The sequence below is a fragment of the Paramormyrops kingsleyae genome, chromosome 6 (assembly GCF_048594095.1).
Source record: "Paramormyrops kingsleyae isolate MSU_618 chromosome 6, PKINGS_0.4, whole genome shotgun sequence".
Taxonomy (NCBI): domain Eukaryota; kingdom Metazoa; phylum Chordata; class Actinopteri; order Osteoglossiformes; family Mormyridae; genus Paramormyrops; species Paramormyrops kingsleyae.
In genome coordinates, this window is record NC_132802.1 from 33,440,159 (window position 1) to 33,454,497 (window position 14,339).

Consider the following 14,339-nt stretch of genomic DNA (forward strand, 5'->3'; position numbering starts at 1 on the left):
CAGGACTTGACACGAGGTAATGAGGGGGCGTGGCACACACGAGGATCGTACGAAGCTGGGCGTGGCAGTTTTGCGTCATGATTTTTTTTTTGAGGAGGGGGGCCACAAAAGGATTCACCCTACACAAGGGGGCCTCCTGCTGAAAAAGTTTGAGAACCACTGCTCTAAGAGATCGTCGAGGGTTTTTACTCTGGGAGGCCATCGGTGGTCTTTGCTTGGGGAAACCGTCAGTGTTCTTTATTCTAGGAGACTATCAGGGGTCTTTACTCTGAGAGACCATTGGTGGTCTTTACTCTGGGAGACCGTTGGGGGTCTGTTCCTTTGCAGTGGCCTTAGTGTCCGTCACCATGCAAATGAACCTGGGGTGTATTCACTGTCCAAACTGCAGATTAGCCCTGGGGTGTATTCACTGTCCAAACTGCAGATTAGCCCTGGTGCTGACAGAGGTGTCTAACATGGTCTGTTAATGTGTTTATTCCCCAAAGCTGCCAGATGAAATAATATGGTGTAAGCAGGTTAATCTGTCCTTCAGTGCCTGCTTTAGGGGCTCTAACATGTGTTCAGTGGCGATAAAGACTATGTATGTAATAGATAGACAGACAGGTACTGTAGTAGACACCACTTGTCCAGGTCACAGAAAAAGCTTGAATCCTGTCCTAGGGATCACAGGTCACACAACTGCGTCTGAGATCTCAGTCCAGGAGGTGTGAGGAAACAGTGCAACTGTACAAAAAAAAAAAAAAAACAGAAATCTTCAGTAATATTCTCAAGATACCTAACGGAGTTATCTATGCACTGTGCTGTTTTTTTATAAATAATGCCAGTGTCGATTTGCTGATGTTAAAAGAAACAGCTCTGTAAAAGCATGGTAATGAATGAAATCCAGTGGAAATATATTTTATGTAAATCTTGTGAAAAGATATATTCTACTGGTTAGACATAAGCTGTCTCCTTATTTAAAAGCAGTCATAAGTACCAGATCCTTCAGCTTACGGAATACATTTTATGGCTGAGGGTCTGTGCTGTGGCGTAAAGGAAAAATCCCTCCCCATGTTCCTCTGCATTCATCCAGAGTAAGGGCTTGTGATCAGGGGTGTGCGTGCAGGGGCAGGCTAGTCTGTGTGCTCCGTAGGATGGCATACATTGTGGCAGTAAATGAGTGATCATGTGCGCTGGGCATGTGTCCCTGGGGCTCCCTCCGGGGGGCGTATGGGCTCCAAATCATTATGAAAGTGGCCAAATTCCCTTTGGGGCTGAACATGAGAAAGACAGAGAGATTTGGACCATATCTTTACAGCCTTCATCTTGGCTGCTGTGGAGAGCAATCTCGATTGGGGTGGGGTGCTCCTTTTATGGTCTAATTCCCATTTTGGAAAGCCTGTCTCCTTAACAGAGCTTTATTATAGTAAAGGTCGCTCAGTATTCATTGAGTACGACCAGTTGGGTTTGTTAATCTTAACATTGTCCCTGATCTACACCCATGAAACATCAGAGCTCCTTGGCAGTACAGCAGCCAGGGCCAATTCTGAATTGATACCCAGGTACCCAGTTCCTGCTGAACCATCACCACCCCCTTGCTGGGGGGTGGGGTGGGTAGGGCACTGGCTAGTGTGTCTGCAGGTTTTTGGGATAACCTTTAGGTCAGCTGTGCAAACCCAGGTTTGAGGACTGTTCAGCCAAACAGTACTCTAATTCGTAATCTAATTAGGGAGCTGCAGTGAGAACCAGCATACGCAGTGGCCCTTTCTGGATAGCCCCCCACTGACTAACAGTGTAGAAAGGTAACTGCAATGAGATATTCCTAACAGTTTGATTAAAACTCCAGTAACCACAGTTTCTCTGATTCACCATAATGATCTTACTCAACATATAAAGACTGATGATCATTAAACATTGACAATTAGACATTGATCATTAGACATTGACAATTCGTAGTGCACTTCAGCTCTATTGAAATAAGTCTATAACTTAATGCTTTTTCCTATTTCATGCTTTTATTACAATTCTCTCCCTTTTTCTTCTGTTTTGCATATCTAATTGCCTCACATATTTGATTTGCATAATTGTTCTCATTGTTCCATTGAAAGTGCTAAATTAGTCCTGCGAGTGCAGGGTTTAGTCGCATGTCGGTGGCAGTGCATGTCCCCCTGCGTAGGTGGCTCCACGCGTCTGGGCTAACAGATTAGCGAGGCTCATTACAGTGGATTACACATCTGCTTCTTGTGATTAAGGGCTCTCCAGGGCAGCAGCCTTGACATGCCTTATTCATCCAAGGCAGGGCACGTGTGTCGGGGCTAAGTCCGGCGTGGCTATTTGGAGTAGACCGTTTGTGGTGTCGGGTCTTGGCTCTGCTTCTGCAGACTTGTGTCATCTAACTTTTGATCAGAATTAGGTTCAGTGTATCAGTGCTGTTGAATTATGAGTTGATGTGCATTTCTTTGTAATTGTCCATGTGTGCCTTGCAGGATTATTAGCATTAAACCTGCAAACCAGTGAACAAAGTAGCACGTTAAAAAAGGTCACCTTTTTAAAAATACCTGTTTAACCAGAGTGCATTTTTCTGCGATACCTGTAAGATGCTCCCTGCAAGCCCTTCACTTAAATCCAAGGTGCTTCACATCCCTATTCTGTAAACTAAGTGTCCTCCCAGTTTCACCCTTCCCTCGAGTGCCAAATGATGAAAAGAGGGAAAATTAGCACTCTGAAGTCAGATTATCATGGAAGTGAAAAATCTTTGGATAAGTACGTGCCTTTGGGCTGTTGCTGGTGGAGGGGGCCAGCTGACTCATTCCCCTCGCTGGCGGAAGGCTCCAGTCCCGACCTGCTCTCTGTGTTTCTCTTGTTTCCATGGAGAGGAGATATAGCTATCTTTCCTTGGTTTTGAAAAGAGGCAACTTTTTTTCTAGAGTTTGCGGGAGGTGGGGGGAGCACGCAATCCAGAATTTAGAGAATGCAATCTTCTCACGGACAGACAAATAACCAAACAGACAGCACACAACCTGCATCAACATGATTGCGTTCTGGGATTCGCGTCCTGTTGGCAGCATGGACTCTCATCGCTCATTCCATATTTGCCCACAGAAAACATTTTGTCAGAGACGTATCACATCCAAACACAGAGATAGACTGAGGGTGAAGGATGCCTCCACTGTCACCTCAGATCCCCAGCTCTGCTGAGCTCTCTCCTCACTGTGGTCATGCCCTAGTTGCACAAAGTACAGTGGTGTTTGTTCGGAACTCGTCCGATCATGAGTCTGAGGTTTATGTCGGGTCCTGTAATCCAGCTGCTCACTGATGCCCAGAGGATTCTCCTTGTGGATGGGCTTCTCTTCGGATGCCATATTTAGGGATTTGGGTTTATAGCCAGAATGGTAGTGGTTTGAGCCACAGGAGACACAGGAACACTGAGCAAAGGCACTAGGAATTCCTTGGCATGTTTTTGCTAGAAAAGGAAAATCTTGACTCTTTACAGCTTTGTCAACTTCATACAAGAACAAGCAAATATAATAATACCTGCAGGAGACATATAATGACTGATACTGACACACAGACTGATCTAAGAGTAGTCTTATTCTGAAATGACTATTTAATGACTAAGAGTTAAATGATGACCAATTATTAAGAGTGAGGTCTTGTTTTGAGTGTCGTGACTCTTCTGTGTGCCTCTTGGCAGGGATCTGGATCAAACCCACGCGGGCATCTCGAATGAAGGAGAAGCGGGCCGATTTTGTGGCTGGGTTCCTTGGAGGGAGGATAATTGCGGCAGGCGGCCTGGGTAAGCACTGTACATGCTTCCCTATAAAACCATCTTGGTTTCAGCATGGATGAGTAGGGAGCTCTGAGTAACATTTACATTGGATTCTACATTGTATTTTACTGCATTATCTTTGTTATTCATATAATATAAGTACACAGTTTAATTACTGGGGTATAATTGATGTTTGGGTTACGTCACTGTATAAAGATGCAGTGAAAGGAGGCAATCAGTGTGAGATTAAAAAAAAAATGAAATGTGACTGCTTAACATCTGCATATTAATTGCAACTGTAGAAAATGGCAGGGTGACATGCTAGCAACATTCATCAAGATTAATTCAATTTTCACTTAGTTCATATTTCTTGGACTGCCGGATTACATATTTTTCAAATTTATGTTTAAATATTAAGATTGAGGTCACTCTCAAAGATACATTTAATTAATAAATAAAATGAACATTTCCAGTATGGAAACACATCAGGCCAGAATTCAATTATTCATCACAATTTCACAAATACAGTAACTAGGATTTGGTTTATAAAACATCATTTACAAGGTGGTGTCCATTTGCATTTGAATCTTCGTGGAAAGAACTTTGTTGCCGTATGGGGCATTTATAAATATTTACTTTGGCTAGTTAAGAAGCAAATGATCTATTACTACTTTGGTTTACTTCCATGATCTATCACTATATCTATTGGGGAGATAGCGTGGCTGGCTTGATGCTCGCCAGGACAGTGGTGGCTGAACGATTTTGGCCTGCATGATGGTGTTCAGCCCAGTGTAACAGAGCTATTTACAGCTGTTTTCTGTGTTTCACTGCAAAAATGGGACAGTTCTGGGGGATTCCTTTGGGCCTTTCTTTGCTTTTAAGAGCAGATAATAACACCCCTGTATTATTCATGGTGTTGGCTTACTGCACGCTGTTGAAAGGCCTTTTTCTTTCAGTGATGTGAAGCTGCCACACAGAGAGACCCTCTTCCTTCCTCTCTTCCTCTTTCTGTGCTTCTTTCTTTCTCCACATTCCATCTCACCCTCGTTCCCTTCTGCCTCCCTCTCTCTTTCTTCAGATTCCTCTTCTGGTGCTTTATTCATCACCAGGAGAGGGAATAAAATATCTATCTCATTTCTGTGCTCAGCACGGCTTCTATTTCACCCAAGCTTAACAAACAACAAAGAGAAGGGTCTTTTCAGCATGAACAGGTTGTGTTTCATTCAGCCCCCTGTGAACCGTTAAAGGCAACAGATGATTGAGTAACTGTGAGATTGAATTCCCAGTAATGTCTCTGCCCCTCCCCACACTCTGCCAGCTGTAATGTGAGCTGTATTATTAGAAAGCTTGTTTGTAAATATTTCTGCCGCTCTCTCGTGGTTCTCCGTCAGCTGGGATAGTCATCACTGGCATTGTCTGTTCATTTACAGCTCTCTCATAATTGCTCTCCCGTGGTGTTATTTGCGATGGCACAGTCCAGGCCGTTAGTTTTACCCCACAGAATTCCACAGACCTAGAGGGCAGAGGAGGGTTCCTCTTTCTGCATGAGGTAGTGACATCTGTTCCTTTAACTGATTCATGAGGTTTTTCCCCTCCTCTCCATATGAGTTTTAAAATGTTCATATTAAATGTAAAGGCAGGCCATGCAGACTGCACTAACTAGGCCATATAAATGTACAGTCCCCTCCATTAGTGTGTGACAGTGAGGTCAAGACTGAGGAATTAGTCGGTCTGGTTTGAGGTGAAATACTATTTATTTCAGCATTTGTTTATGTGTGTGTGTGTTTGCGTGTATGTCCCCATAAAGTGATAAATATCTGTTTTTTTCCCCTTATGGGGACCAATTTCCTGTTAGTTAGCGTTAACATTTTCCCCATAGAAGTGAATGAGCAGGCCCCATAAGCATAGGTATACCCGACATGTTCATGCGCGCGTGTGTATATATATTGATATATATACATGTATGTGTACCTTTTTTGAATATCATGTCAATAAATGTCATAATACATAATACGTGCAGTTCTGATTACAGTTATGCTTTTAATTAACAGGTATAAACTAATATCAGTATCACTCAGATCAAACAAGCAGATGGTTTGCTGAAAGACAAAAGAAATTTGACCAGGTCTATAGCATAGATATTCGGGTAAATCAACAAATTGTAAAAAGAAAGAAGAGCAGCAGTTTATGTAGCAATCAGAAAGGGCCAGCTGATCCACAGCAAACAGCTGTGGGTGATGGGGGGGTGTAATCCAGGCTCTGAAGGAAGGCCTTCACCATCTGCGACTGAAATAACCAGCAGGGTGAAGGTGTCTCACCTTGGGATGCCTTCATCTACCCCGAGCGTCCGACTGGTATCAGCAACATCAGGTACCACTATAGTCATACATCAGTTATACATTTTGTTGTAGTTTGTTTTAGGTTAATTTAAATGTGATGTAAAGGGACATAATTGCAACTCATGACCGCATTATTGGAACTCAAGACTTAATGCAGGTTAGACTCATGTGTGGAGGCTTATTTGAAGTTAGTGTGAATGCTTTAAGTACATTGTGGAAATGTCTACAGTGTGGAAATATTTCAGAGTAGAAATTAATGCAGCCCCACAGCCACCTGCAATATCTGTAGTGCTAATGTTTTCAGAGCGACCTTCAACATGACAAAAGTCCTAAGACTCCAGAAAGAAAAGCATCCAGTGGAATAAGACGTGTTCAAACAGATCTGGCAAGCAAAGACAGCAGCATACCAAAGAAACATTAAAGAGAGTTTTATTGAATTTATTGCGTTAGATGACCAGTCCATCTTAGGGATAGAGAATGTAGTGATGCAGGCTGTTTCCTTAATGCTGGACTGTTCTGTTTCCAAGCATATTTTAAATAACTTGGTTTTACAAATGTCAGTGTAACATTTGTCTACTGGTAGCCATTTTACAAAATTACTGAATACTTGATTTGGACTAAGTAGATATCCAAAATTGCGTTCATATAACAGATTCTTTTGTACAAAGCAACATAATAGTGAGGATCAGATACTAGGATCAGGTCATATTCCTGGAGCAGTTGGGGTTCAGAGTCCTGTGATGAGATCTCTCTACCAGTCATGGGATTTGAACCAGTAACCTTCTGGTGGCAAGTATAGGGTCCCAACCCACAAACCCACACAACACTCTTTGAGCCCAACAGCTGCCAAAAATCTAAGATGGAGACCATTAGTCTGAACCCACTGTTTGCTGGGGAATTAAAAAAAAATTAAACAGGGCCTGATGGTGGTGCAGAAATGAATGAGTACAGGCCAAGACAAACCTCTAGCAAATGACTGTATGCATGTGGGAAAAGGAGGGAACAGTGAGCGATGCACTGCGTGTTGCCCAGGCTTTAGTGTGCATGACTACCTGGAACAGGCTTGACTCAGTTTTATTAATGATGCAGCTGTTGACAGTGGCAGCAGGATGATGAAGTCTACAAAAACATCTCGCCTACATGCCTCCAGACTCTTTGGGTGACGCTTCAGCATGACGTAAGCGGAAGACGCATGACACACTGCCAGCTGCAAGACGTGCATTTTGGGGAAAAAGGTTTACACTGGCCGTGTGTCTCCTGATTTCAATACAATCAAGCACACATTTTACATTTGGGGGAAGAGGCTGAGGTAAGGAGCCACTCAGAGTACACAGGGATACACTTAGGTAGGCAGCCCAGGGGTTGCTGATGTCTTTGAGCTGCAGGTTCTGTGAAGAGATGGCATGCATGCGATATGCATCCGCTTTCATGGGGCTATAACTTACTTGAAGATATTTATGCTGTTATTTTTCTTTACACAGGTGTATCTAGAACAGAAGGGTGACATGTAATGTTTTATCCAAATTCAAATTGCTTTAGGACATAGCAAAAGTCTCTAATACAGTAAGAGTGCAGTGGTTTATATGCACCAAACAATTTTGGTGTGGCCACTGGCGACTCACTCAGTGTTAAGGCTAGGAAAGGCAGCCCTTGTGGACTCACTGTAGGTCTAATATAGCCTGGACCATGTCACTAGTCAGTCATGACAGATAGGTGCAGACCATAACCAGTGTTCTTTTTTTGGGATAATAGGTGCTGGTGGTGGTGTGTGTGTGTGGGGGGGGGGTCAGTCAGGGTCTCCTGACTAGCTCCTCTGTCAGTGATTATCGCAGGCATGTCAGGCACCTGCCATCAACGTGGTTCTTGCTGTGAGATATGCAGCATCCCTCCAAACCTTTAAGTTGCTTTTGCCTTTGTCCTAACGGTTTCATATCAGGTCTGTTAGGCTGGGGTTTTCTTCTGGACAGTGCCCTGCTGGTCTGTGTAGTTCCAGTGGGTATGGTGATAAACTGCCCATAAGCATGTAATGTAGGCATGCATTTGTCTGCATTGTTAAAAACAAACAGTTTATATAAGATTATGGCCAGGGGTCGAGTTGTCAAGGGATGCAAGTGGATGCCATCCACCCTTTGGGAAAAAAAACGCAAAAACCATCCCCTCTAAAAATATAACCCACCACGACCACCGCCATCCTGCTAAATTGTTCTGTGTAATTGTCTCTCACATAAAGGTAAATCTACCAATTCTATCACGGGTTCTCAACTGGCAGACCAAAACATAATATCATCCAGACCACCAGACGCCCCCCTCCCCAGTCCTGTTACCCCTGCCCCCAGCTTGCTCGCTTATCAGGATTAGCCTAAATAAACTACTGCCCATCAGAACAGCAGGTACCAGATGATGTACGGGTTTTGGGGCTGGAAGCCATGAAAGACGTGAATCTAAGTGGGACCTTTTGAACACCAGCGTTACCAGAATGGTGTAAGGTTTTTGGATGTCCTTTACTGGGACTGAGAGTGATGTTTCTGTCGGACTCAAAGGTGTTTAGCATGAGGGGCAAAAATCATTATGTACATTAGATAACATCAAAAACTCCAGATAAAACTGTGCCTCATGCCATCTTCAGAAATTCTCTGAGGATTCTATGATTGTAGGATGTGTCAATGAAAGAATAATAAGGCATACAGGAATATGATGGTGGGTTCTGTAGGGTGGTGTAAAAAGAGCCATTTTCAGCAAAATCCCAGAAAGACAGAGCAGCTGGCAGTGGACTTCAGGTAGAGTAGGGAGCAGCTGACTGCTGTTGCCATGCAAAGAGAGAGTGTAGGAGAGTAACAGTGCTATAAGTGCCTTAGTGTCTACATCAATATAGGCTGGACTGGTGTGACAGTATGTTGAGTCTGCAAGAAAGTGCCGAGTAGGCTGTTTCTCTTGAGGAGACCTGTGGCGAGTGTATCAAACTGCGATATGTTTTATCAGTCTAACATAGCTAGTGTCATTCTTTGTCGCAGCTTGTTGGGGGGTGTAGTATCGAGGTAAAGAAGCCTGGTGGGCTGAACAAACTCTTGAGAAAAACTTGCTGTCTCACGGGGCTGTGTCTACACACCATGGAAGTAGTGAAGGAAGGAAGAATGTGTTTGGATTGTGCTTCTTTCTGAATAATGGGACCCATCATCTCAAAAACAACTGGTTCAGTTGAGTCACAGGTTGATCTCCCTGTGATAAATGAGTGAGCATTTCAGGCTCTACTTTGTGCTTATGGCCTATCACTTAATCAATGCTTCTGGCCTCCATATCTTTTACTGCTCTCCATAATGCATCACCGTTTCAAGTATATACACCGTCTATAGCTGGAATTTACAGCAGGTGTACCTCACTTGTACAAATACATGCAGGTAGGATAGTTAGTATCTCTAAAATGCTCATGGAGTATGATTGTGTGTGAGTGCAATGCATCCCCAACCTTGGACCCCAACCTTGTGCTCTATGATGTTAGGGATTCGCTCCAACAGTACAGGTGGGTGGATCTATTTATACTGTTGCACAACAAAGATTTTCCCTTTGGGGGATCAAGAGAATCTTATATTATTGTATAACTGATATAGGATTGAGATAAATATTCTGTTAAATTAGTAATTGACGCATGGTAAAATAATTAATTTTCCTGTAAAAAATTGATAGAAGAAGTTTTGTTACTTGTGTAAAGAACACATTTATCTTTGTTAGAAAATGTTCTGTGCTTTGAGGATTAACCGCTCCAGCCTAGTGCTATTGATCTTTAAAGACTTAAGAAGGAGAAATCCTTTGAGAACACAGTCATTATAAATCTTAAATATTATACCTCAGCAGGGTACTGTAGCATTCACATCCAATTTCTAAAACAATCCTTACTGTAACATCCATCTCTCAACTGCTTAGTCAATGCAGGGTTGCACACACACACACACACACACAGTGAAGCATATATTTGGACTGCTGGAGGAAACTCGAGGAACATTGTACACTACCATGAGAACATATAAACTCCATAAATAGAGCAGGGGTGTGAAACAATCCCCCAACACCAGAGAAGCAAAGCGACACTACTCCCCATCATACCAACACGCCACCCCTAAGTTTTAGCATTGAAAAATAATACATAATATACAGTGTCCCCTTTAATAAGTACATGCAGCTAGTACTGAATAAGACCCATTTCTGTCTCCAAAACCACTTCAAGAGTATGTGAGTTGCACATTCAGAGAAGCATTTCTGCACCGAGCTGTTATTTTCGCTTTGTATTCTTCCTGTTAGCTTTTTGTCTGGCCTTTCTCCTCTGACCTTTGTCAATAATAAGATGTTTTAAGCCACAGAAAAGCTATTGATTAGTTTTTTCTGTTCATACCACCATTCTCTATGAACTCCAGACGCTGTAGAGTTTGAAAATCCCAGGAGGGTGGCTACTACTTTGGTGCTGGAACCACCGCGTTTGGCACCTAAAATCAAACTAGTTTCTAGCTTATAGCAGTCTTAGCCATTCTGATTGTCCAAACAGTAGGTGACCCTGTCTGTGGACTGTATGTATTCAGTTCCATTCACATTGATTAACTGTTTTGAGGAGCAGGCATTAGCTTTGCATTAGCTAGCAGGTGTACCTGATTGTGTAACCACTGAATGTATGATTAGCACAGTATAGTGTCTTCTATAGCCAGTATTTATTAATAGGGCTTCATTACATTACATTTGGTGGCTCCCTGAACAGCGCTATTCCCTCACTTTTAGAGTTGGGGATTTGAATCCCTGCTCTGCATGGGTGCAGATTTTGCATATTCTCCCCCATATTGCATGCAACTAGTGCAATATACTATTCTGGTTAACCTGGCTAATATGCTGACACAGATACTTGGACAATACTTGTGTCACAGTAGAATGATTGAGACCAAGATGGAATCGTTTTCCTGGCAGTGCTTGACCGGATAGATTCCCCCTGATAGTTACGAAGGAACAGTGTTAAGTACGGCCTGATTACTGTGAATGAGCTCTCCAGAAGAATTATGGCAACAACGATCCCCCCTCCCCATCCTCAGGAATCAGTCACAAGGATCCAATTGTGTTGCCATGGAGACCAGAAAAAGTTAGCAGTTTGTGGAGTATTTATGATTCCTAATGAAATGAGCTGAGTACCCTTTGGCACCTTGTTTGTAGGTGTATGATTATATGTTTTTGTCTTGGTTTGTGTGCTCACCTACTCTCTGGAAATGAATTTGCCTATTTATGGCCTGTTTAGGAAGCTTTGTGATATGTGTTTGCTAATCTCTGCTGCACTGATATCTATCAGTGAGGCTACAGCATGACTCTCCCCAGACCACTGGATATCTACTATTTAGACTACAGCACGACAATCCCTAGATCACTGGATATCTATCAAGGAGACAACAGCATGACTACCCCCACACCATGGGCTCTCTGCAGTATGACTAATGCTAGATAATCAATATTGTCCAAGAAAGCCAAGTATGAACATCCGGAGACTGCATACTCTGTATACCTAAAAGACACTGTCCTGTCTGCCCCTAGACAACAAGCTCTGTCTGTCCTCAGCCCACAGTCTGTCCTGAGCCTAAAAAACGTTCTTGATGTGGTAATCAGTCACTCAGTCACTATACAGTATTGAGGTTTCATCTATCAATGACACAACAGCTTGACTATCCCCAAAACTCTGGATTATCTATCAGTGAGACTACTATCCTCAGACCATCAAGGTCTATCAAGGAGACAACAGCATAACTATCCCCAAACCATGGGCTCTCTGCAGTACAGTATGACTAACACTCGATAAACAATATATGAAAGCCAAGTATGAACATCCTGAGACTGCACTCTGTATACATAAAAGGTTCTTCAAATCTGGACCTCGATTCCAAATCAAGCCGTTGTTTTCAGTTCTCCCAGGTAGTTAGTTTAATAATTACTGATTCTGATTGGTCAGAGGCTTCACATCTGACTGACAGGTAAAGGAAGGCTGGAAAACTAGCAGTGCTCGGACCTCGAGGACCGTAATTTGAATAACCCTGGTCTATAGGCTCTCTCGGTGCTCAGTCTACAGCAGGGGTGCCCAATCTTATCCGCAAAGGGCCGGTGTATATGCGGGTTTTTGGGATAACCTGTAAGTCAGCTGTTCAAACCCAGGTGTGAGGACTCTTCAGCCAATCAGTCCTCTAATTAGTAAACTAATTAGGGAGTTGCAGCGAAAACCCGCATACACACCGGCCCTTAAGCATAAGATTGGGCACCACTGGTCTACAGGCTCTGACTGTCCTCAGACTACAAGGTCTGTCTGTCCTCAGACTACAGGCTCTGTCTGTCCTCAGTCTACAGGTGTCAGGTCTGGCACCCATCCGACCCTGTCCCAGATGTTCTGTTTTGACCAGCAGGTGGCTGGCCATTACGTTCCCTCTTCAATCCCTCTTCTGTTTCCCCTGGTCCACAGATCGTCCCATAGCTCAGTGAGTTGAGTGTGTAGCTCTGAAATCATTAACCCCCTGGTCATGGGTTTGAGGCTCTTACCTGTTCATTTGATATTATTGTTTTTGTTTCTCCAGTGTTTGTTACTTTGTTTATTGCTTATGTCCTGCTTTTGTCCTGGGGGGTATTTTCTGTATGTCATTTAAATCATCCGAGATCAGATGCCTCATCTTGGATGAGTTAATGCCGGTGAAACTCATCCGGGAAAAGTCGGTTTTTCAAACGCAGCTGTGTAGTAGATTAGTCTAGCTGGATCCATTCATCCAAGATGATTGTGCGCGCCCGTGCTACTTGAAAAGTCCATATACACTCACCTAAAGGATTATTAGGAACACCTGTTCAATTTCTCATTAATGCAATTATCTAATCAACCAATCACATAGCAGTTGCTTCAATGCATTTAGGGGTGTGGTCCTGGTCAAGACAATCTCCTGAACTCCAAACTGAATGTCAGAATGGGAAAGAAAGGTGATTTAAGCAATTTTGAGTGTGGCATGGTTGTTGGTGCCAGATGGGCCGGTCTGAGTATTTCACAATCTGCTCAGTTACTGGGATTTTCACGCACAACCATTTCTAGGGTTTACAAAGAATGGTGTGCAAAGGGAAAAACATCCAGTATGCAGCAGTCCTGTGGGCGAAAATGCCTTGTTGATGCTAGAGGTCAGAGGAGAATGGGCCGACTGATTCAAGCTGATAGAAGAGCAACTTTGACTGAAATAACCACTCGTTACAACCGAGGTATGCAGCAAAGCATTTATGAAGCCACAACACGCACAACCTTGAGGCGGATGGGCTACAACAGCAGAAGACCCCACCGGGTACCACTCATCTCCACTATAAATAGGAAAAAGAGGCTACAATTTGCACGAGCTCACCAAAATTGGACAGTTGAAGACTGGAAAAATGTTGCCTGGTCTGATGAGTCTCGATTTCTGTTGAGACATTCAAATGGTAGAGTCAGTATTTGGCGTAAACAGAATGAGAACATGGATCCATCATGCCTTGTTACCACTGTGCAGGCTGGTGGTGGTGGTGTAATGGTGTGGGGGATGTTTTCTTGGCACAGTTTAGGCCCCTTAGTGCCAATTGGGCATCGTTTAAATGCCACGGCCTACCTGAGCATTGTTTCTGACCATGTCCATCCCTTTATGACCACCATGTACCCATCCTCTGATGGCTACTTCCAGCAGGATAATGCACCATGTCACAAAGCACGAATCATTTCAAATTGGTTTCTTGAACATGACAATGAGTTCACTGTACTAAAATAGCCCCCACAGTCACCAGATCTCAACCCAATAGAGTATCTTTGGGATGTGGTGGAACGGGAGCTTCGTGCCCTGGATGTGCATCCCACAAATCTCCATCAACTGCAAGATGCTATCCTATCAATATGGGCCAACATTTCTAAAGAATGCTTTCAGCACCTTGTTGAATCAATGCCACGTAGAATTAAGGCAGTTCTGAAGGCGAAAGGGGGTCAAACACCGTATTAGTATGGTGTTCCTAATAATCCTTTAGGTGAGTGTATACTTCTCAAAAAAATTAAAGGAACGCTTATTAATCAGAGTATAGCATCAAGTAAACTAAACTTCTAGGATATTCCTCTCATCAGTTACGTAGCAGAGGGGGTTATTAATCAGTTTCAGCTGCTTTGGTGTTAATGAAATTAACAACAGGTGCATTAGAGGGGCAACAATGAGACGACCCCCAAAACAGGAATGGTTTAACAAGTGGGGGCCACTGAC

The 14,339-nt window shown here is 43.2% G+C and overlaps 1 protein-coding gene across 1 annotated transcript in view; it reads left to right on the forward strand.

Moving 5' to 3' along the window:
- The window catches only part of klhdc8b (kelch domain containing 8B), an 87,090-nt gene that overhangs the window by 64,523 nt on the left and 8,228 nt on the right, over positions 1-14,339 (forward strand). Inside the window, exon 5 of the mRNA XM_023825860.2 lies at positions 3,674-3,775. Coding sequence (XP_023681628.1) covers positions 3,674-3,775 — 102 coding nt within the window. The remainder of the gene's footprint in view (positions 1-3,673; positions 3,776-14,339) is intronic.